Genomic DNA, 25,172 nt, shown 5'->3' on the forward strand with positions numbered 1-25,172 from the left:
GCGGTTTGTACCTTGTTGCCCGTGTTGACGGGAGCGTCTCGAGCCAGCAGCAGCGTCACGATGTCCACGTTTCCCTCCTGCGCGGCGAGGTGCAGAGGAGTGATCCCCTGGCGCGTCACGGTGTTGGTGGAGGCGCCGTACTCCAGTAAAGTGGTCGTTATCTCCATCTGATTCTTCTTGGCTGCGATGTGGAGCGGCGTGTAGCCGTTCTGGGCGCAGACGAAACAGAGAAAAGTGTGTTTGTTGTGTGTTATTTTTTCCTTGGCACACAGCCAAGATAAAACTGAAATCAATTAGACAAAACACTTTCGGAAGTTAAAACTTATTAGCATATTAATAAAAGTACTATTTATTATGTGCATCTCCAAAAGCAAATGTATAACAAGGATTCATACAGACTTTGAGTGTCATTATAATCCTGTTATAGAAATAAATGTCTCATTTGACAGAAGGCATTAGCAGATAAATGATAATTTAATAACATCATGTATCAGTGGAGTTGGACTGTAACATTGTGATCATGTATCACATGGGGAAAGGAGAAAAGAAAGAACTTCCAATCATGAATTTTGTAGCTTCTGTTATTTTTCTTGGTCTCACTTCTATTTTGAGGATAATAACGCTCCGAGTCTTGGAGCTCCAGCTCAGCTCCCATCATTTAGAGGGATTTAAACAGGGGGGCCCTGTACAGAGTTGCCATGGAGTCAGAGAGTAACTATGGGCTTAAGACTTGAGCCCTGTTATTATCATTGTTTACATTTAGGTAAACTGCTTTTAAAGCATAACTCAATCTTTTGAAGGGCTGTTGAATGACCTACTGTACTGGATGTTCGATGCATCTTTTTACTCTGATTTCCACACAAACGCTTATTCACGAGGGACAGAAATAATGACATCACACTGACAGTAAAATGTTTGTATCATGTTTAAACTTTCTCATAAAACCATTGTTTTGGAGGAATTGTTTAACCAAAGTGTTGACTGGAATTGGTCAATGATGTTATCAGTTATCTTAGCATAGCACTAAGAGATAGAGAGAGCGACATTAAGCCTGGCTCATCTGAAGGTAACAAAATCCACCGTGTTGTATCTTGTTTGTTTAATTTCGGTTAAAATAAAAGCAAAAGTGTAAAAAGTAAAAGACAAAACTCTTCTTGGTCTTTATGTTAGGCTACTTTAACCTGTTGCCAACAGCAAAAAAAATTCATTTCAACAACATCACCCAGTTTCCTATTTTACTGCTGTTTTTGGTTTGACTGATGGATCCGACTTTAAACCTTAAACCTTTTACAGATTCATCATGTTACAGTTAACGTGCAGGTATTTGACTACACAACACTAATTTATTGAATGTTTTATGAGGGAAGTTAAAGTTCAGTGGAGCTTTGCTAGTTTCGGTGGCAGCTCTCTCAGGACAGATGTTGTTAAAAAACCAGCCAATCACGACGCCCCGGCTCTGGTAAAGAGCACGGTGTAATTGCATGTGGGTGACTGAATCTAGGTCAGGCTGCTTTCACCTCGAGCCAGAGAGAGAGATGGAGAGAAAGAGAGAGAGATGGAGAGATGGGCAGAGAGGTTTTGGTGCATTAATGCATTAAGGAACATTTGATTTTACCTCCTTCACACACACACACATACACGCACAGTGACACATACACACACTTTGACTGACTCTTACCTTTGCTGCAGCATGCGGAGAGGCTCCCTGGTTGAGCAGGAGCAGCGCCACCTTCTGGTTATCATAGTGCGCTGCCACATGCAGTGGAGTTAGTCCACTCTGAACACACACATGAGCATTGTTAGGACGGTGATACACTAACAGTGCAGCAGAGAGGAGAGGATACTGTGAAACGCTTTGGCTGCGTGAAACAAAGCAACGCTGTGCACATGTGTGACCTGCATGTATCATGTTGTTTATGGCTGTGGCTGCTCACACACACTCTTCTTTTGTCTATCATGAACAATCATCCTCTGTCATACACACACACACACACACACACACACACCTTCCCTGCAGCGTCAGGCGGAGCACTTTTCTGCAGCAGCAGGTTGGCGACCTCGATCTTCCCGTATTTTGCTGCAACGTGCAAAGGAGTGAAGCCTTTCTGCAGAGACACACAACAACAGACACAAGGAAATTAACACAAGATCTAATCTGAATTGTTAAAATGTTGTTGGTTTTTTTTATATATGTACATGTATTCTCCCCCCACACAACCATATGTGTTTGATCACTTCACACTGAGTCATCTGCAGCGTTGTGTCATGACAACATGGCGAAGCGATTACTGAGAAGGATGATGAAACACAGTTATGTGGAGGTGGAGATGTGTGTTGTGCAGTTTTTGCATCAGATTCTTCAGCTGTGAGGCGAAACAGATCTGAGGCTGCGGATTCAAAGAGGAAAGACTTGACTCGCTGTACACGTCCATGTGTGTGTGTGTGTATGTGTGTGTGTGTGTGTGTGTGTGTGTGTGTGTGTGTGTGTGTGTGTGTGTGTGTGTGTGTGTGTGTGTAAGCGCCCAGAGCAGTGACTAATAGCGCTGCTGTGGGACCTGACAGACTGTCGTCCTGCTTCAAAGCCCATGAATTTTCTACAGCAACAATCAGGTTGCACAATCAGAGAAGGAAAGATTCAACTAGGACTCACTAACAGAACCTCATCACCAGTTAGAAATGATTGTTATGATCCTGACACACTATCTACATGTATCTATCTATCTATCTATCTATCTATCTATCTATCTATCTATCTATCTATCTATCTATCTATCTATCTATCTATCTAAGCAACAACTGGGTCCTGTTGCTTCCTTTGTTTCACCATCATAACATTATCATCATCATCATGTCACAGTGTTGAAATCTGTGGCCATAAAACACGGCGCTGCAGTTTAACCCGGTGTTTTGAAACCAGAAATGCTCAATAAAAACCGATCCAAACGGTGTCATTATGACCCCGCTCTTCCACTGGCAGACAGTCAACAGTAACTGGGGTTTCCCCGCCCCCTCCCCCCCCGAATCCCTTTGGCTCCGGTCGTTCAAACACAACACATTACAACATTTTAAACAGCTCTCATAATGAGATTTATCCAAACTTTGAGGTGGAACAGCTAAAGTTTAGCAGAAGAACATGGCCAAGTGTGTAAATACTGTTCTTTTTAACCTTTTTTTATCCATCACATATGGTTTATCGTTACTTTGCAGATGATGTTTAATGAAAAGCTTCTGAAATAAGAAACTGTAATTTTTCCTTTATAAGTAGAGCTGTCCTGTGGAGTTTTTACATATAAACCAATGTCCGTCACATTACAGCCACTGCCAAACGAGTTATTAGGATGATTATTAAACGCATCTCCACCACACAACAGTCTCTGGTTTGCCTGGAAGCACTATTGCCACTGAGGAGCGACATTACCGCGCTGTCGCCCAGGAAATGACGCGATTGACATAGAGTTTAAAGAGTGCATGCGCAGTTGGAAATGTTGCGCGGTGCGGGAGCGTCACTACTTTTGCACGCTGACTATTATTGTTGCAGTACTCGAAAAAAACACGGCAGATGGCGCAAATGTGCAAAACTCCACAGGGCAGCTTTAATATTCCACTTTCAGTAAGTAAATCAATGTGTTGTACATAAATCTATGTAAACTATCAACACGAAGTGGTTAAAATGAGCTCTAACTAGAATAAAAGTGCTTTTCACACATTAATTAACATGATTGACAGTAATAAAAGAGCAATTTACCTGCATAATAAACACTTTTTTACTACTTTATGAATATAAAAGTAGTTTTTCTGCTGCTACCACCTTCACTTTAATAAGATCAGAGTATGTCTTCCACTCCAGAGCAAGAAAATGTGTGTTATAGTATGACAAACCACTTATTTTCTAGTGTGTATGTGTGTGTGTGTGTGTGTGTGTGTGTGTATGTTGACATTTACCTTGGTAGTGATGCCCAGACTGGCTCCCTGGTCGAGCAGCGCTGCAGCGATGTCTCGGTGTCCCTCCCTGGCGGCCAAGTGCAGCGGTGTGTATCCAGAGTTGGTGGTGGCGTCCGGGCACGCTCCGTTGCCCAGCAGCTGGTGAACTATGTCTGGTTTACCGAGGCGGCTCGAGATGTGCAGCGGAGTCTGGTCGTCCTGGCGACAACAAAACGGAGCAAACAAACCAATGTAAACAACAGATTATTATTATTCCGAGAAAACAAAGCACACAAGAGGGAACTTGAAATAACTGGTTGTTTTATCCACAAGGGGGGGAAGGCTGTGAACACAACATCGACACATCATCATGTTTTCATTGTATATCTTGACATTGTGCTGATTTACACAATGTGACAACATTATTATTCATTTTGAGCGGCGTCTGCCTCCAGTACTCTTTCTCTTGTTGCTCTGTGTTTGGTCTCCACCTCCTCCTGAGGGAAACATCTGGCTCTTTAGCGGCCAGATGCTTCACCATGTTGCATTTAGCAGCAGTGAAAGAGTGAGGCAGCAGAATCAGGTGATACATCTCTGCAACGACCACTATCACATGGTGACACTGTCATTTCATGTATTTTTATAACAAAAGTATTGATTATAGCATCTTAAAGAAAAAAAAAGGAGGAGAACTTTGTGGTCTTGTGTGCTTTGTTTGTTGTAATCTCTGAATCTTGTGCACAGTTTATTCATTTACAAGATTAAAGCAACTTCAGCAAAGGTCAATTCTAATACAAAACAAAAACAAAAACTGTTGTTGCATTAATATGAATGAAACCTGCAGCACATGTGCACAACAGAGCGACTAATCTATTCATTATGTCATGACAGATCCTTTACCAAGAAGTTTTTTTTGTTTTTTTGTTTCCTTACAATGAGAACAAGAAGAGAAACATCACAATGGAAACAATGAATGGATCTGCACTGGACAGTAATTAGACACATGTGAAGACAAAACCACACACACAGCAAGACACACATTTAGTAACTATAATGTTCTGTTTCTCAAGGCAAACATAAACACACACACACACACACACACACACACACACACACAGTTGTTTCTGACTGTGTTTGGTGTATTTTCTGTTTTAAAAGTCACACGTGGTCTCTGACCTTGGCCTTGGCGTCGACCCGAGCTCCGTTCTGGACCAGATACCGCACCACGTTTGACTGTCCTGCCCTCGCTGCCATGTGGAGTGCTGTCTCCCCCCTCTGCAACACACACACACACACACACACACAGGAGGAGGATTAACAGTTATTCCCAAGTTTTGAGTCTTTCTCCAAATCCTCTCTCTGCCTCCGTCCTCATGAAAATCTCCCTTTTCTAAAGAGAGAGAGAGAGAGAGACCCCCTCACTCTCCACACCCAACCTCACCATAATGACGTCCCATAATGCTCCGTTTCTACGGTAACCTGGCCACAGACACGGCGTGGGCGACCAAATACTTTGGGGTTGTAGAGTTGACTGTGCAGAGCTCCTGCCTCTCTTTCTCTCTCTCTCTCTGTCACTTCCTCTCTCTCTCTCTTTTATTAGCAGAAGTTTGAAGCTGTTGTTGAAAACGAGCAGACGAGGTGAAGACGTTCCTCCTCTCCCGACCTGCTCCTTGTTTTCCCTCCTTCTGAACTCAGTATTTGTTTAACTTCATTTTAAATCAATTATTTTACAAGTTTCGATTCTTTTTTTTTCCATTTAGACATTTTATAATCCGTCTTTATTCATTTAATTTCATTGTCCTTCTATTCACTTTTATTTTACTCTCCTATCTTTATTAATATGTTTTATTATGATGGATAAAAGCTTCAGAAACAAACTGTGAACACAATATTGACCCACTGTTTTGATCCGTCACTATGTGTTGGTATGATCACGATATTTGCTATTGAATCTTTAGAGCTGTTAAAGCTAATATGATACTAACGTGTTAATGCAAATTTCTTTTAACACTTAACTGTCTCCGTTTGCAGTTACAACTGAGATGAAGCTGTTATTTTATTTATAATTTGAATTTGAATTTTACTTTTAAGCTTCCTGGACAACAGTATATGTCATTGTTTTTGGTTAATACAGCACAAAACACTAGAATATAACTTAAACATACATTTTGACCATATAAAAACATGCAGTTCATTGTGATTAAATACTTAAATCAATTGACAATCATGGTAACTGGTGCCAAAATCTGTGAGAAAAATGTACCGAGGTAAAAAGTACACAGTTTTACCTCAAGTAAAGTTAAAGTACCTCAAAATTACGTGCAAAGTACTTCGGCATTTTAGTTAAACTGCACTTATATTCATCATTAAGAAACTTTTTCAATTGACAAACTTTCCAAGAGGTAAATCGAGAGAAGAGGAACTTCCTGAACTCACCACATTGCTGGTGTTGGGTGAAGCTCCGTGGCTGATCAGCTGGTGGACGATGTTCTCATGTCCCATAAAAGCTGCGACGTGGATCGGAGTCAGACCAGACTGCAGAACCAGAACCAGAACCAGAACAATAATCTGTCAGTATGAATCTCAACAACTTCTTAAATATGAAACGAGTGGGACTGAGCCTGAGAGCTGCACACAGCGAGCAGGAGTATCAAAGTATCACGTAGAAACAGAGACTCCAGTTATTTTAGGACATAAAACAGAAAATAAAACTTTTTAGAACTCCATAATAAACAAAAAAGATGTTTTTTTTCAAAATAGCTTCCCTCCTCTGTGATGGAGCTGAAGTATAAAGAGGCAGAAACTCAAAACACACAAGTACAGCTGCAGTGTTTTTAAAGCACGGCTCTTGTTTCCAGCACTGAGAACAAACTTAACCCCAAACAGCCCACAGCTCCGTCACAGAGCAACAACATCACTTTAACTCCTTATTGTCCACTGTAAAACACACCTGACACTCCTCACACACACACACACACACACACACACACACACACACGTACCTCAGTGACGGCCTGTATGGATGCTCCATGCTTCAGCAGCAGCTCCATCACCTTGAGTCTGTTCTTCTTGCAGGCGATGTGCAGCGGGGTGAAACCATTCTAACAACACAACCAAAACAAAAACAAACCCATTACAGCGTTTTGTATAACCTGTGTGTGTGTTGTGTGTGTTATGTGTGTTGTGTGTGTGTGTAGAGGTATCGCAGAACTGGCTGAGGACAAAATCTGGAGCTCCACATGGAAAACACAGTACAAAGAGGCACCTTCTTTTTCCCTCGTCCCCCCTCCTCCTCCTCCTCCTCTTCTTCCCTCTCCCTCCTCTCACTCTTTCTCTCTGCATGCAAAGCAGACGAGCATGTGTGGAAATAATTGTCTTGACTGTAAGAATGTGAAAGAAAAAAATAAAATAAAATAAAAAAAAGAAGTAAGCAAGCAGGACTGAAATAGATACTCCTCTTTACAACTCACTCGTCTCTCGCCAGCTCATACAGTCTCCCCCCTCCTTCCCTCCCTCCTACTCTCCTGACTTTGAGGTTTCTGGCTCGATCCTATGACTTCATTTTCCTCTCCATGTCCTTTTTTTTTTTTTTTTTTCTCATTCTCTCTGGCTATAAAGTCCCAGCGCTCTAACCACACCCAGACTTCTCCCATTACAGAACAGAGATGGTTGTCTTCACGCCAATAACGACGGCCGGGCCGCGGTTTTAAACCCTCTTTTTGGTCTCCTTGTCTGCTTCCTCCTTCATTAATCCTCCTCGCTTTCCCGCTCAATTTAAGTTTCCCTCTTTCTCTCTTTTAATTGTGCAAAAAAAAGAAAAGGAAAAAAAAGAGCAGGGATAATGAGGGAGGTAAGAAGGAAAAGAAAAGGAAGGAAGAAGAGGGAGGGAGAGAGGAAATGAGAGACTTGAAAGGGAAGGAAGAAAGTTTTGGTTGGTTGGGAGATGAAATCATCAAGACCTGACGTCAACACTTAAATGTTCCACTGGCACAAACTGGAGCGACAGGAGGAATTTGTCTATTTTACACTTCAACTTCAACTTTTCTATCACTTCTTCTCCTCAAACCTGCGCCTCGTTACACGAACATGAACATGGAGGCTGATTCACATACTCACAAGGATGTTTCTGCCACTCTTTCAACATGAGAGGGGGAAATAAAAACACCCTTCTTATTCAGTTTTCTAAGAGCGCTGGAATAAATGTATCGCTTTGTGATCATTAACAGGAGAAAAGAACCAAAAGAGAGACATTTCTGCTTTGAATCAGTCTCTCCTCCTCGTGCTGCAGTGTAAGAATGTGTTTTACACCTTGAAGTCTGGGACACAAAAGAGAAAAAGATTGAATATAATGATGATTCATTAAAAGACCTCCTACAGTATGTATGATAATTACACGGGTCCTTGAACTAAACGCACAGAACGCTTCCTCCCATTTCTGGTTTGTTGAGTCTTTGCTGCCTCTTTTGACTTGATGCACAAAAACACAGTCATTCCACAGTTTATAGTGTGTAAATGTGAGATAAATGTGAGAGCGCTCTGATTGGAAAAAATTTATACTTGTAACTAGGACTGAACGATTTGGGAAATTAATCTAATTGCAATTTTTTTGACCAATTGCGATTTAATATGCGATTATTTTTTAAGTTCCTTCATCTGTCTTTATTCAACAGACACAATACTTAGCATGTATTAATTTTTATCATGACAGCATAACAAAGCATTGACAGATAAGTCTGATGTAAACATTGATATAAAACTCAGTAACCAATCACACAAGCAGCTACATGTTCTCCCTGTGTGATCGTCTGGGAAGCAGACAGTCTGAAGACAGGGAGCTTTGAGGCTGAAGTTTATGTTAATGAAAACACCGTGAGACTGTGACAGGTCGCTGAACGTCTCTACCACATGTCAGCGGTTCAGCTGTAGTAGAGGAGAACTCAGCTGTTATGAGCTGCGGTGTTGCCTCTTTGCACCGACAGCTCCACTCTCACTTGCATGACACGTAACTAGAGCACAGTCGCAGCCTGTGCGATCACAAAAATCATGTTTTATCATTGTTCAGCCCCACTTGTAACTTGAGTTTTAGACAGGTTTCACTTATTTCCCCCCTCTATCTTTGTGTTCGTCTCCCTACAGCTCCAACCAGGCCCTGGTTGCTCCATGAGATCTACCTGGCCTGGGAGTGAAGTGAGGAGTTAAAAGCTTTGCTGCCAGCATCAGAAGCAGAAGAGGGAATCGTTAACACTGTGTAACACCGCTGGGCTTCGCCTGCCTCTCACTCCTCCAGCAGCTCTGAGTGCTCTTTCTGCAAACTCTCCTCTCGTCTGTTCACTTTCAGTCTGAGAATGGCTCTGCTCTTCCAGCTGTTCCTCAGTTCGAATACTTCCATAGTTAAACTATTTATTTGTGTTAACACTGACAAGTATGGGAAAATGCAGTGTACTGTAAGAACCCAGATGGTTCACTCATAACGGTCAGAAAGTTGAGTGTGGAACGATGGACACTTCCCACCAACAAACTGGTGGGCCAACGTTTTCCACCAGTAAGAGGAGCCGGCTGACGCGGTGGTGGTGACGTACTCTCCATCTCACATTAAACAGGCGACCCACACAAGAGAAAACAAAGTACAAGCAGGGCGTTCATTATTGCTAATTGAAGTTACAAACATAACAAGCTGCTAGATGTGTTGACGGGCGACAACAACAGTCAAAAAGAGAAGCAGTAGAGAGGTTAAGCCTTAAAAAATAGACCTTCAAGTCATGATGCAAAGGTCCTCTTTGGTATGGAAGTACCTTAGTGTCATACAAATACATTTATCCTAAGACAAGTGAGATCACATTTTATATCGGAAATAAACAAGGTTTTTCAAAAATGGACCCCAATGCACCGAAAATACTCTAAAGCCTCTATCTTTGCTTCCGTTACAGCTATAATGACAAATGTGGTGTGGAGGTGTACATTTTTAGGATGTTGGCAACTGTTGTGATCATTTGTTCCGGTACTGTAAGTGCACAACGACAGTTTTCAATTTGAGACAACACTAAGGCCCTGTTCACACGACAACACTGCCAAAGGAAAATGGCAAAATATTTCATCAGATGTGCCTTTCTTTTAGATGGCGACGGCGTTTTGGGGGCTTGAAAACGCAAAAAAAAGTGAAACCACCTTCCAGAGTGGAAATCTTAAAAACGCTCCGCCGTTGCGTCTCCATGTACAGTAAAGGGTGAAAACGCAAAAGTCTGCTCCGATTGCTACGATCTTTACAGAATTGAGTATATAGTGTACTACTGTACATGACAGTGTACTCATGGAAGTATTTGGATTCAGACACAGATCCGTCCTCTGCTGGGCCTCCTATGAAGCTGCAGCTCCGGTCACTCAGGTCACCTCTGATATCGTTTGTTTTTAAACCTGCGTGCAACTTTTTTCAGAACTCAAAATCTCCGTTTTCCTCACCAGTGCCTTGGCGTTGGGGTTGGCCTTCTTGTCCACGATGACCTTGGCCACCTTGTAGTGTCCGCAGTGCGCGGCCACGTGCAGCGCCGTCAGGTAGTCGTTGGTCACGTCGTCCACCGGCACCTCGTGGTGCAGCAGCAGCTGGACGCAGTTGAGGTGGTCGCCCTGCGTCGCCATGTGGAGCGGAGACAACCCGTTCTGAGGGGGGAAACAAGAGTTTACTAGTTTAAAGTTTTACATCCATGCATGTGAACTATGACATTATTCTCACATTTTATTGTGATTTATCCTTTTTTTATTTGCAAAATGTGTAATTATGTTATTTTCCTATCTTATACTAATATGTATAAAAACATGGCTGCTACAGCTGATTATTCAATGGAAACAGGCAATACAGTAACATACACAATTTATAAACTGACAATACACTGACCAAAAACAGACAAACAGAAAACAAACGACAGAACAAACCTGACGACATAATAAAGCAGGACAGAAAAGTAAAAAAAAGGGACGTGAAACATACTAAAATTAAATTTACAGTAACTACTTAATATACATTTACTGAAAGAGTTTTTCCCATTTTTTGTTATGCATTTCTACCTTATCTTGATTTGTTGTGATAATTTTTTCCAAAAGAAATTGGCGGTGCACTTTATTTCTAAAAAAGTCCAAATTAAAAACTTTTTTTGTTTGGGTCTTATATATTTCCCCAAAAGAATGATCGTGTTTACAATATGCGGGCATTTAGCATCCAGTACTGGTTATGTGCTTTTGTTGGCATGTTAAAGTGAAGGCTTTATAGCTGTTTGTTTGGTGAGGAGAGAAAACATGAGGACAGAGTTTGCACCTTGGTCTTGGACAGTATGGGAGCTCCTCTGTCCAGCAGCATCTCCACCACCTGCTCGTGACCGCTCCGGGCTCCACAGTGCAGAGGAGTCAGGCCGTCCTGTGCAGAGAGAGGAAACAGTGAGCTGCTCTGTGCTGTAACGTAGGTACGTACAGCAGCAGCTACAGGCTCTGAGCTGAGCGTCAGTGAAGGCCTCACAGCTGCAGGATGAGGTTTTATTTCATTTTCAAGTATCATGTGTTTGTCTGGAGGCTGAGAAAAACCTTCAGCTCATAAACACACAGTGGGAAAAATCTACAATGAAGCTGCTTTTGACATTTTGGAAATATAATATAGGAGCTGTCTGTTCTTGTGCTGGAGGGGAAACGGTCATAGACTGGGCTTTTTTTGTTTACCACACTCACAGGATTCAACAGAGAGACTCCACTGAGCTCTGTTATGAAGCACTTTAATCTGTACTCTCAAGATAATGAAACTAAACTTAATATTTTTGTGTCAAAAATGCATATCGTTGGGTTCAAACGTTTCCCTCGTGTCTACCTTGGTCCGTGCATCGATCTTGGCCCCTCTCTCCAGCAGCAGTCGCACCATGTTGCTGTTCCCACGTTTGGACGCTACGTGCAGCGGAGTGATGTCGTTCTGTGCAGACAGGGGAAATCAGAATAATAAAATATTAAACACACATACACAGACAGTAACCTCAAACTGTCAGCTGGTTGAATACAATAACTCATCATCACTTAACACACACACACAGCAGGAAGCCTGATGTGTGAAACTGAAGAGGAACTGTTACAGTAATGAAGCTCCAGCAGCTTTTTTATTTTACATCTCATACGTCTGTAATTTGGGAGTTTGAGTTTTTCGTGTTTTATTTTAAAAATCCTTTGTTTTCTTCGTCCTTCTTGTGTTTCCCACCTTCAATCAGCACCTGCCCCGGCCTAATGTCCCTGTGTATTTATACTCTCCTTATAATAGGACAGTATGCACTGTGATGCTGCACCTGCTGACTGTTATATACAGTCTACAAACTACTGTATGATTATATAATCAGTTTGAAGACGGATAAATTGTTCTTTACCAATATGTATAAGAAATGAACCAAAAACAATCAAGATACATCAATAAAGTTGTTTTTTCACCTGTTTCTTTGTTTTTCTATCAAAGTAATTCACAACATATTTAGTGAAATGGGAGAAAATATACAACACTTAAAGGAAAAAGTAAACAATCCTTTTGGAAAATAAATGATAAATAGATAAAAAATATAAAATGTAACTTCTGTTTTTACATTTTATAGTAAGTATTCAACACTTTCATACACATTCACAGACATCCAGCATCAGTTACCACAACCTATATAGGATCCTATAGCTCACACAGGGTTTCCTCCTGCAGAGTGACAAGCACAGCTGTAGACTTACACGTGTCACTATCGCATTCCTACACACACACACACACACACACACACACACACACACACACACACACACACACACACACGGATTCCTACATATCATCCAGCAGCATTCACTTCAAAAGGTCTGAGTGTCTGTGTGTGTGCATGTGTGTGCGTTTGCATGTGTATGTGTGTCATTGTGTGTTCTCCATCTCTGAAGCAAAGCACCTACCCTCGCCTTGAAGTCCACGGCTGCCCCTCGGTTCAGCAGCAGCGTTGCTACGTTGATGTTGCCGTAGTGAGCCGCGATGTGCAGGGGAGTGAAGCCGCTCTGAGACAAACAAACACACAAACAAACAGGTGCAGACAGAGAGAGAGAGAGAGATTCAGTTAAAGCGAGAGCAAAAATAAGCAAAGACTGTGTCACAATGAGCCGGGAGCAAAGCATGATGGGACAGGACAAACAGCAGCAGCAGCAGCAGCAGCAGTAGTGGTGGTGGTGGGCCAAAGCAGAGCAGACAGCAGTGAAACATGCTTTAACAAAAAATAAAAGTGCTGCTCATTCACATGTTTATTCCCTTCACAAAGCTCAAACTCAACTAAAACATACACTTTAAATCCTGTATGATCTTTGTACAGTAAAGGTAGAAGTAATGAGCCGAGGTTGGATTAGATTAATAAAGTGACCATTCAGTGTTTGTATTGTTCTACTTTTTCTTGTTGTGTAATAGTTCAGCGCAGCACAATTTAACACTGTTCAGATCACAACAGCAGCAAACAGAAGCACAATCAGCTCCTGTCAAATGAAAACACAAAATTTAAACATCGGCTTTGTCTCAATTTCTTAAAAAAAAACGAACAAAGCAAAAATGTTCATAAACCCGACATGCAGGTAAGCATGCGTCTGCATCAGTGACAGTGACTCGGTATTGGAAAAAGTGGGGCTAGCTTAGCATGCTAACTGATAAGAGCTGGAGACAGATTTTAGTGATTAAAGGACTGAAGTTTCATGCTAATGTTTCTTCCAAACTGCTCATTTAAGGGTAATAATATTCAATGTTCAAAGATGTAAAATAAACCAGTTTAGGACAAATGACGGGAGTAAAAAGTATCAGCGAGAATAGTAAAGTATTCATTCATTTTACATAATCTGTAACAGTTCAGTCCTGACTCGACCTTTTGCAAAGCAACAAACAGGAAAGGTCAACATGCTTCTGGCCATGTGATATAAATATATATATATATATAAAACTATCATCAGCATCGTCTCAAACTTTAGGTTCATGTTCGTTAAAAATTACTAATTAATATAATCTACTGAAATGCTAAAGCTAAGCTAACGTTGTAACTATGACTTCAGCTGGATGAGCCTTTCATACACAGGCAAATTTACATTATGTTCATTTCGCAATTTGTAGCGTCAATAACAGTGAAATTCAAGAGTGCACATCACAAGGAAACACCCGGGAGGTGCAAAGAACAAAAACAATTGGTTTTATTGATACATGTCATTGATATTGTTTCAGCTGGGGTAAGATCACACAACAGACAGAGGCTGGAGAGGATGAAAAAAAGTAGTTCTGTGAGTTTTATTTTTCTTTTAAATCAAACGCTTGCATCATGTTTTTTTATTCACACGTTGGCTGGATAAGAGAGAAACGCAAGAAAGTAGTGAAAACTTATAGAGGGTTGAATGATCTCAGGAGTCAAACATGTTTGTCGTTTTCTGTCGAAACCACAGAAAGAAAATAAATGGCCATGATTATTCAAAATCCACTTTTACAATGTGTTAATTCTTCCTTTTGGCTTTCTTGCAGAGAGTTAGATGAGGAGATTAAAAGCCGCCCTCTGAATATGAAGCTTTTTTGGAGGATTCAAATAAACAAAGTGTTGGTTAATGAGCTTTAGAGGTGCTGGTAGCCGGATCGTCATAATGACAAAGCTTCACATTTTCCTCCATTAAACTGTTTCTTTAAAGAGGCTGAGCTCACAGGGTATTTAAGTTTAAATGAACATTTAGAGACTGAGATCAGCCTCAACATTCGTCCTCGTTTCCTGTTTTTACACTGTTTTATCTGGTTTATATTAAAGCCAGGCGTTTATTCCTCATTTCTTGTTTAGTGCAAACTTAAAACTTCCTCTACGTTTGCCTGTCGTCTTGATAAATTCAGTTTTACGTCCATGTTTGTGTCTGCAGCACTAACTTGCCACTCTGCATCTTTCCTGATCGATGCTAAGCTGTGAACGCAACCTCTGGCAGACTTTTCACAATAAAAGTATTCCAGGCTTTTACAGTGAAATATCCACAGGAAGAGTTGTGTTTTGTTGATGACAGATAATTATTAGATCATAAAGTGTATAATAATTAATGTTAAGCATTAGTTTTAGCATTATTTAACACTTAATTCATCATTAACAAAGCATTTTAGTAACATTAACTAGCGTGTAATTTATAAACACAGTTATAGATGATTAACTCTGGATTAATAGACTCATCTATCATGTGTTCAATGATTTGATTTTCAGACAATGATTTAGACATGTACTGCACTTACTTATTATATATGAGCTCATTAATCCAGGCATTACGTCTGTTACAAATAGAAAGCAGAGCAGCAGAGTTGTGTGTATAACTCGACCCTGTAGCTTTGCTGATGGGATTAGAGCTGTAGAAATGTAATTTCACCCGCATCAATATTTCAGCGTTCATTTGTTCGTGCTGGCCACAGGCCTCAGCTTTCACATGAGAGTTTATGGCACATTACTGGAAGAAAAATATTAAATGGTTTCAGCTCCAGGTTGCTACTGTGTATTTGTGTTTTTTTTTTCCTTTGGCTCAAAGCAACAAACAACTGCAAAACACACACGAAGCAAAGTCAAAATGCGATGCAGGCTTAAAAAAAACAAACAAAGAAAAAGAAACAGGCAGGTGAGCAAAAGCATTCACGCCAGCATTTAACGTTCATGCCAGCAGACAGAAGGCTTTGGCTGTGCAGAGGTGACCATGAGTGAGTGATGAGAGGAGGAGAGGAGAGGAGAGGAGAGGAGAGGAGAGGAGAGGAGAGGAGAGGAGAGGAGAGGAGAGGAGAGGAGAAGAGAAGAGAAGAGAAGAGAAGAGAAGAGAAGAGAAGAGAAGAGAAGAGAAGAGAAGAGAAAGCGGAGAGAAGAGAAGAACAGAGAAGAGAAGAGAAGAGGAGAGATGAGAAGAGAAGAGAAGAGAAGAGAAGAGGAGAGATGAGAAGAGAAGAGAAGAAGACAAGAATAACGAAGAGAAGAACAGAGAAGAAAAGAGAAGAGCAGAGAAGAGAAGAGAAGAGAAGAAGATAAGAGAAGAACAGAGAAGAGAAGAGAAGAGAAGAGAAGAGGAGAAGAGAAGAGGAGAAGAGAAGAGAAGAGAAGAGGAGGAGAGAAGAGAAGAACAGAGAAGAGAAGAAGACAAGAATAGATAAGAGAAGAGAAGAGAAGAGAAGAGAAGAGAAGAGAAGAGAAGAGAAGAGAAGAGAAGAGAAGAGAAGAGAAGAGAAGAGAAGATGTACCTCTGTTGTTCTATTCACCATCATCTAGAAGGGAGAAGGGAAAACGGGGGAACGGTCGGGTCAGAAATAAGGAACGAATAGAGGGAGGAGGAGGAGGAGGAGGAGGAGAGAATGGGGCGGTTAGTGCACCACAACAACTACAGTACCACAACAACAACAACAACAACAACAACAACGACACCGACACCATGGCTGCACCAAGCTGTAGGATGAACGACGTGTGAGAATGAAGAAGAACTTAAAGGCAACAACAACAACACAGATGTGGACAGATGTGACGTTCTCTCCTGACGGACAGGTTGGTTATTTTCTTTTCTGCTAATAAATAAAATAAACACAAGGGAAAACACCGACTCTTGTTCCGGGACTTGAACGTAACATTGAGCGTGTACAGTATAATCTATAAATGCTTGTTTGTCTCGCATATTTGTCCCCTGAAATAAAAGAAAAAGAAAAAAGAATAATAAATAAATAAAAAACAAGCTCAGGGACGTTAATAAGCAACATCACATTCACAACAGAAATAAAAACACACGTTGACAGAAGACGTCTTTCCATGTTATTCCCATTCCCCACTGTGAATCCTGGGCACGACTTCCTGTTCTTCCTTTTCACTGAACCAGTGTTTGTGAGAGTTAGTGATGTGTGTATTAGCTTCTCTGCTACTTGATTTATAACCTGATAAATGAAATACAGCTGCTGTATTATCAATATAACACGATATTTACATAAAATTAGATTCAGTTTTTGACATTTAGGCCTCACACTTGATGATAGATACATATCATATGCGCATTGGTACCTAAAGTCGAATAAATTCAAAAATAAGCTAAGAGATAACTGGGTGTATTGTTATTTTTTACACTGAAAACCTGCAGATGAGTTTGCAGATTTTCAAATTACTCACCACAGTGAGCGCACAGAAATGTCAGAAGGAGACTCAGGTGAGTGTGTCAGCATGAGTAATTGAATTAAGAGTAAAAAACAACAATAGAGAAACATAACAAACACTTCTCAGAGACCACATCCTTTAATCTCACCAAGTTTAAAATGCCCCTCAGACATAACGAGGTAAATTAATAATTATCAACATTATTATCCTCCCACCTCCTCTTGTAATGTTAATCCAGTCAGAAAAAAAGGGTTTAAGAAGATATTGTTCAGGGAGATTTAGGATTTTACAAAGTGTTCATTAAATCCTCTGAAACAGATGATGAAGAAACAAAACGTGTCGCATAGTAAACAAAAGGACAATGTGACAGAACAAGTGACTTCAGATAAACTGAGAGTGAAGCAATTAACATTTTAACACACTCAGTTCTTCCATATCAATCCATATTAATGAGACCACCGGCTCATCTCTGGGTGGGAAATACTTCTTATTTACTTTCTGAACTCATATCTGTAAATTAAAGATGCAGCCAATTAGCCTAGCTTAGCACAAAGACTGGAAACAGAGGGAAACTGCTAGCCTGGCTCTCCCCTTAACAACATCCATGCATCACCAGCACGTCTGCAGCTCTACTGTATAACTGTTTGACATGTTTTATTTAATTTCTGCAAGAAAAAGGAGACAGACTGGGAGCAAACGAAGATTCAGTGAAAGGAAAAACTGAAAGTCACGCTCAAAATCCATGCAAGGCATCATGGGGGCAGGAAATAAAGTGGAGAGAGTCTCAAACCAACGACAAAAACACAGACAAAGTCGCTTCCTGTCTCTTTCCGGGCCTGTACAGTACCTTGGACTCTACGTCGGCGTTGTGGTCGTTCTGGAGGAGCAGGGCTGCGGCCTTGGTGTCGTCTTTGCGTGCGGCGATGTGCAGCGCCGGGAGTCGAACCTTCCCCTTGGTGTCGTTTTCCAGCAGGAGGGAAACCACCTGGTCGTGGCCCTGCTGCAGCGCCACGGCCAGAGGAGTGAAGCCGTCCTGTGGAGCAGCAGAGACACAAACACTCATCACTGACTCTGCTTCATGTTGAGTTATTAATCCTGAGCAGCTGCTGTTTGTTCACTCTATTTGTCTGCAAATTGCACATTAAACAAGGAGTTATCATCTTTTTATCTTGTAAAAACTTAAATAAAAATCTTTACAGGTGTATTTATTCATCCTTAGTGATTTATCTAAGTATTTTCTGCTGTAACGTGTGTTAGATGCTACATTTATTCTACTGACTATAAACTGTGATGTGTTTCCTGGGAGTTGGAGCCAAAATAAAGCAATAAAGAAAATAAAAAAAAATACAATTGGCTGTAAATTGTATCCACAGATGCCATATAGACAATGATTGAATAATAAATAGAGGTATGGAGCTTTGTAGCAGTGCAGGTTTTGTCACATTTTACCACTACTGTATCTTACTACTATCTTTGTTTCATGTGTTCATGCTGATTGGTGCAACAGAGATTGATGGGACTACTTTTATGAATTATAATCAAATTTTGACCTGATGGTGGCGCTGTACAAAAAGTCATTGGATCAAACTCATCAAATACACAATCCAACAACTCCAAAACGCTCTGATAGACGCTCGAAAACAACTCAGTCTCGTAACGTTCTGTTATTATCTCATAGCGTGGTGAATGTGCAGGTCACAACTTGTCCACCAGAGCGTTGTGGAGTTGTTGGATTGTGTATTTGATGAGTTTGATGAGGGAAACCAAGAAATCCCATGAGCCTCCGTAGCGTAGCACTGAGCAGCTCGCAGCTCTGCTCCGCCGTTCTAAAAATAGCTTGCACCGACAATTAAAGGTAACGAACCTACTCCTAAAACTATAGGGACTATGGCAGTGGGCCAATTTGCCAAAATGTTGAACTATCCCTAGTGTTAAGATATTTCACTCCAAACCAACTCAGGGCAGCAATTTTACAAAATCCAATTCAACCTCTGAGGACCATGAATGCATCACTTTAATGGTCATTTCTCAGGATCTTGTTCAGACATCATCACAGTGAGGACGGGATGTTTTTGTCCGGCTGCTGCTTCATTCAAGGAAAATCAGATCAAACAGTTTTGAAGTGTCTGACTGTTGTTTACTTCCTGTGTAGTTTTACATTATACATCAAAGTCAGACGGATGATGCCTTCACTGTCTGCGTGTTAAGCAGAGATGGGTCAGTGGAGGTGGTGCTGAGCCTCCAGAGTCATTTTAATAATATTCCTCTCTCATATTCACTTACTGCAGTATGTTTTTCACACACTCTCTCTCTCTCTCTCTCTCACACACACACACACACACACACACAGACACACTTCTGTCCAGCGTCATCCATCATCACAGGGAGAAATGTGATTTTAATGACACACATCAGCTGCTGGTGTCACACTGGGCCGTTTGGCGAATTTGCTCAAGGACAAATCGAAAGGAAATGTATCTGCTAATGAGCACGAACCAAGAAACAGACCAGAGCGGAGCTGCAACAAACAAACAGTCGATTAAATGATTAGTCATTCACACAAAATTGATCCACAACTATTTTGTTAATCAGTGACATGAAAATCCACAAATATGAAGATTTTATGTTTTTCAGTGTCTGCAGACGTCACGTTGAGCTGATTGTTACTATCTACTGAGAACATCATCATTTTGAGGATAATTGTTATTTGCAGACATAAACTGCAAACTAATGTAAAGGGAAACTTGTGTGGGATGTTGTGCACACACACACACACACACACACAGATTCATCCAGGGCCATATGATAAATGAGAGACAAAGCAGAGGCTACTAGGAGCAGTTATCTCTGAATCATCGAGGAGGAGGAGGAGGAAGAAGAAGGAGGATTACAAGTAAAACAACACCAAGATTGTGTGTGTGTGTGTGTGTATGCATGTGCATGTGTGTGTGTTTACACAGGACACCGACTGTCTGGATAAAACCAACTCAGCATCAGAACGCCCCCACACATCAAAGCAGAACCTCCCCCCGGAGAGCACTGCATCGCTCATACACAAAAACTGTAACGGAGACAACGTCTACACAAACAAACAAACACACACACACCCACACTAACTAACACACACACACACACACACACACACACACACAGATGTCTTATATTCACGAGGACCCGTCAGTGACATAATGCATTAGCTGGTCGCCCCACCCTGTCCTGGACCATCACCACTCACTCAGTTCCTGACCCAGTTCTGAAGTCTTAACCCTCAAACTCCCACTACGGTAAATTTGACCTAGAAACATGTCCGCAAGACACACACACACACACACACACACACACGGCCACACAAACATGTTCAAGTTCATAAATTTAGCCTCTTGGAGTCCTGAGCCATCACAGAGCTGCTGCTGCTGCTGTTTCATCTGCTTCATTAGAGATTCAGGAGGAGACACAGACAGCTCAACGTCCCAGAGAGACAAACAGACAGAGAGACAGAGAGACAAACAGACAGAGAGACAGAGAGACAAACAGACAGAGAGAGAGACAGAGAGAGAAACAGACAGAGAGATATAAACAGAGAGAGAGACAGAGAGAGAGAAGCAAACAGAAAGACACAGATTAAGGTTTCTGAGGTGAGTCTAGGAGCTTGAACTGTGACAATGACGCAGCATAAAGTTGCTGAAGCTGGAGCTAAATCACAGCCTGAAAACCGCAGCAACAGGAGTCAGTCCATTCAAATGAATCTAATCAAAAGTAAAAACTATTAATGACACGGCAAGTTACGTTAATTGTGCCGGTGTCGTTAACGTGGCTGTAACATCCTCAAACGACCTGAGAAAGAAAGCTGCTTCAATCTCAGCTTCACGTCACAGAGGGACGATTGAGGACACATGTGGATTTACTGCAGAATTACTGCAGAGTGTGTTGCACACTTTGTGGCACTGCAGTGCATTGTGTAATCTGTGTAATTTAATGCTCAAAAACACACAACAGATGAACTAACAAAAAAAAAAGAAGAAAGATCAAAAGCAGACTTCAGATTAGCAACAAAAATAAAAACACAAAACAAAGGGCTCGTTAATCTGTTCTGCCTCAGAAATGGTTAAATGTTAATTATTAAACACTGGGAGTTGCTTCAAACATGGATATATATTTCCCCACATGAATTATTCATTCAGTCTCCCACTGGAGGAGACTGTGAGGAGGAGGAAGAGGAGGAGGAGGAGGAGGAGGAGGAAGAGGAAGAAGAAGAGGAGGAGGAGGAGGAGGAAGAAGAAGAGGAGGAGGAGGAGGATGTGCGGAGACAGACAAAAGGAGGAATGACGGAGGAGGAAAGGAAAAGAGATGAGAGGAAAGACGAGTACAGAGAAGAGACGAGGTGGTGAAGTGAGGGGGAAGAAGAAGCAGCAGCAGCAGCACTGGTGCAGAGCTGAGAGGTGTGTAAACACTAACACACACACACACACACACACACACTCAGCTGAATATTCAGGAAACACAAACAGCTCAAAAAGACTGAAGGATTCGTCTCAAAACAAACACCAAAATGAAAACCAACAGGAAACTAATGCTACTGACTGACAACACACTGTAATGTAAACATCTGTAACACAAACATCTGTATTAACCACACTGTAGTCAGTTAATCTAACTCCAATCCCGCATACACTGTAAATAACGCTCTGTTTATTCCCATTGAGGAGACATTTGTAAAATCCACAGAAACTACTGAGCCAACTTAACATAAAACTGTAGATTTATTAACCAGTTAATTGACATTAATGGATTCAGTATGAATGAGATGTTGGTTGAACAGAGGAAAAACTATGTAGAGATGGACTAAAACATGAGTTTTGATATTTTCATAAATTTGTAATAAAGTGTCTTGCATATTTTCTTTCTGTCTCTTTGGACTTTGTATCATCACAATCAACATACTGCACTTTGTGTAGATTAAGATGGGAGTCTGTTTGCTGTAATTATTATCTTTACTGTATATGTTCCAAATGAATGCTGCTTGTATATGATGAAGTACAGAGTATATTACTGTATAAATGATAGATGCTTCATGATTTAAATATAATTGTTATAATAAGTAGTTTTTAAAAGAGTAGAATAATGGCTACTGGTTGGGATGGATATAAAGACTGAAAGTGTTTATTTTTATATAATTTTGTTCATTGTTTATAATATTTAAAAAGGTATTTATTTCACAAGAAACAAACAAATCCAGGTAAACAATGAAACAGGGCAGTTACAGCAGCTGAAGCTAATGTTGCTGATGTTTGTCGTCTGCTTCGACCTGTTTGTCTTTTTGATGACAAGTTTCTAATCAAACAGTTTGTGATTTAAATTAATCAAATTTAAGAAATGTATCTAATGTGTTGTGCCGCTGCTTGTGTTTAAACACCTTATAACACTTTTATTTTTTTAAATTTATAACTTTATATCATAAATATCATCAATATGGCAACTGTCCTGATACTCTGGTCATTCAATATAAGTTTTCAAACCAAAGAAAAGCACTAAAGACATTGGAGATATGCTGCTGCACTGTCTAACTCTTAATTTTTTTCTAAATTTTACTGCAGTTTTTATTGTGCAGACAAAACTTTATGGACTAGAATGAGGCTGTGTGTTTGTCAAGACTTCAGTCCGACAGCGGTGGCAGTCAGCTGCTGCCTGCTGTCTCTGCTGCTGGCTGCAGATGATGGATTAAATCGCTCTCACACACATCACCATCACCATCACCATCATCATAGTAGTGTCGCATGGTGCCGACTCCTCCTCCTCTGCACAGCCAAGGTCATTCTGAATGAACTCATCGCCTCCCCACCTCCTCACCGTAGTAAACAAAGATTCATACTGTGTCTCATTCAGCCTCTTTCTGGCGGCAAGCTGCTATTATCTTCCATTCGCAACAAAGAACGGTGCTGGTTTATAATGACGCGGCGTAATTACAGGGAGGCTGAATGAAGGGTAGCTATTAGCAGCTTGTGAGCGTTAAAGCATGAACGTACAGTATAGTATAGTATAGTGTGTCATCTGTTTGTGCCTGAGTGTGTGTGTGTGTGTGTGCAGGTGTTTCAGTGTGTTTACCTCCGTGGCGATGCTCTGACTGGAGCCGTTGTCCAATAAAAACTGCACCACCTCCATGTGATTCTCCTGCGCCGCCATGTACAGCGGAGTGAAGCCATTCTGGAGAAAAGAGAAGAAGCATTCAAACATCACATATAACAATTTAATCTGCATGAAGAAAAACATAGGAACAGGCAGTAAAATAATAAATAAAATGGTGCCTTAAATCTTACTGTTGTTGGAAAATCTTGGGGCTGCAACTAACGATTATTTTCATTATCGATTAAAACGATTCATCGATTAGTTGTTGGGTCAATAAAATGTTAAAAAAATGTCAATCAGTATTTCCCAAACCACACAACCACGTCCTCAAATGTTTTGTTTTGTCCACAAACCAAGGAGAGACTCAGTTTATTGTCATAAAGGGACAAAGCAACCAGAGAGATTCACATTTAAGAAGCTGAAATCAGAGAATTTTGACTTTTTTTCTTAAACCACTCTCCCAAGTGATACGATCATCTATCCCATTAATATCTCCGCTTGCATGAGGTCACCGTGGCCAGTGTTGGAAATCAATAAGCCGGACTGCTGGATGGCAATATCGGATTTTACAGGATTTTCGCATTAATGAGATGAAAGTAGCTCGATTTGTCGTAGATTTAATTTAGTGGGTCGGACCGAAGAGAGAGAGAGATGACTCCCATCAGGGTTTTTTTTTTTAATCAATAAACAGTTAATGGTATTTCAATAAAATCTGCTTCGTCATGATATATTGGTGAGATTTTATCCCGTCATCTCCTCCTACTTTGTTTTTTTTGTTTAATTTTATCTCCTGACCTCCACAAATGGACACGCTGTCACCTCCGTACATACCTCACACCTGATAACAGCTGATCTGGAGCTGGAGGTGAAGAGGCCTCTGTGTGTGTGTGTGTGTGTGTGTGTGTGTGTGTGTGTGTGTGTGTGTGTGTGTGTGTGTGTGTGTGTGTGTGTGTGTGTGTGTGTGTAAAAGAAAACTGATCTCCATAGCAACACAAGGATCCAAAAATGACATTAGGATTCAAAAGCTCCTCTCCCTCCTCCTCTCTTCTCTTCTCTTCTGTGTGTTTATTCTTGTGTCTTTTCTCTGATGCGTCACAGGTCAAAAAGCAGCGACAGTGCAAAGTCACAGTCACACACCCGTGTAAATTCAATCACACTGTGTGTTTAAAGGGATAGTTCAACATTTTGGCAAACTGGCCCATTGCCATAATCATAGCAGTAGGTTCATTACCTTTAATTGTCGGTGTAAGCTATTTTTAGAACGGAGGAGCAGAGCCGCGAGCTGCTCAGAGCTACACTACAGAGGCTCAAGGGATTTCTTGGTGTCCCTCATCAAACTCATCAAATACACAAACTAACAACTCCAAAACACTCTGGTGGACAAGTTGTGACCTGCACATTCACCACGCTATGAGATAATAACAGAACAATACGAGACAGAGTTGTTTTAGAGGGTCTATGAGAGTGTTTTAGAGTTGTTGGATTGTGTATTTGATGAGGGAAACCAAGAAATCCAATTTGCCTCTGTAGCGTAGCTCTGAGCAGCTTGTGGCTCTGCTCCGCCGTTCTAAAAATAGCTTTCACCGACAATTAAAGGTAACGAACCCACTGCTAAAACTATAAGGATTATGGCAATGGGCCAATTTGCTAAAATGTGGAACTATCCCTTTAAGCTTTGCTTGTACGGTATGTCAATAAAAGCTGAACAGTACAAAGCACATAGAGATAAATTGATTTACTTTTGCAACCTAATGAAGTGGTCACATTTATAAACAGAATAAAAACTGAAGACTCAGTTCAGCGCTGAAGGTCACAGCTCAGCAATACCAACTTCAACATCTTCCTTTCTGACTCTGTTACGGTTGCTGTGGTAACCAGACCAGTGTGTGTGTGTGTGTGTGTGTGTGTGTGTGTGTGTGTGTGTGTGTGTGTGTGTGTGCTGTGTCAGCAGCTCTGCAGTATTGCCTGGCCCACATTCAGTAGTCAGCACACACA

The 25,172-nt window shown here is 41.0% G+C and overlaps 1 protein-coding gene across 38 annotated transcripts in view; it reads right to left on the minus strand.

The window, feature by feature from the left end:
- LOC146967258 (ankyrin-3-like) overlaps nt 1-25,172 on the minus strand; it is a 167,762-nt gene that overhangs the window by 58,471 nt on the left and 84,119 nt on the right. For 31 of the 38 annotated variants that reach the window (XM_085762401.1, XM_085762437.1, XM_085762432.1 and 28 more), the window contains exons 5-18: nt 23,157-23,255; nt 17,902-18,087; nt 16,163-16,186; nt 12,859-12,957; nt 11,768-11,866; nt 11,228-11,326; nt 10,378-10,575; nt 6,924-7,022; nt 6,358-6,456; nt 5,098-5,196; nt 3,943-4,140; nt 2,007-2,105; nt 1,679-1,777; nt 12-209 (exon numbers count right to left, since the gene is read on the minus strand). In XM_085762401.1, coding sequence (XP_085618527.1) covers nt 12-209; nt 1,679-1,777; nt 2,007-2,105; nt 3,943-4,140; nt 5,098-5,196; nt 6,358-6,456; nt 6,924-7,022; nt 10,378-10,575; nt 11,228-11,326; nt 11,768-11,866; nt 12,859-12,957; nt 16,163-16,186; nt 17,902-18,087; nt 23,157-23,255 — 1,695 coding nt within the window. The remainder of the gene's footprint in view (nt 1-11; nt 210-1,678; nt 1,778-2,006; nt 2,106-3,942; nt 4,141-5,097; nt 5,197-6,357; nt 6,457-6,923; nt 7,023-10,377; nt 10,576-11,227; nt 11,327-11,767; nt 11,867-12,858; nt 12,958-16,162; nt 16,187-17,901; nt 18,088-23,156; nt 23,256-25,172) is intronic. The other 7 variants (XM_085762434.1, XM_085762431.1, XM_085762426.1 and 4 more) reach the window with 2 other exon arrangements.

This window comes from Trachurus japonicus, chromosome 19, assembly GCF_045865225.1.
Source record: "Trachurus japonicus isolate A0001 chromosome 19, Traja_1.0".
NCBI lineage: Eukaryota > Metazoa > Chordata > Actinopteri > Carangiformes > Carangidae > Trachurus > Trachurus japonicus.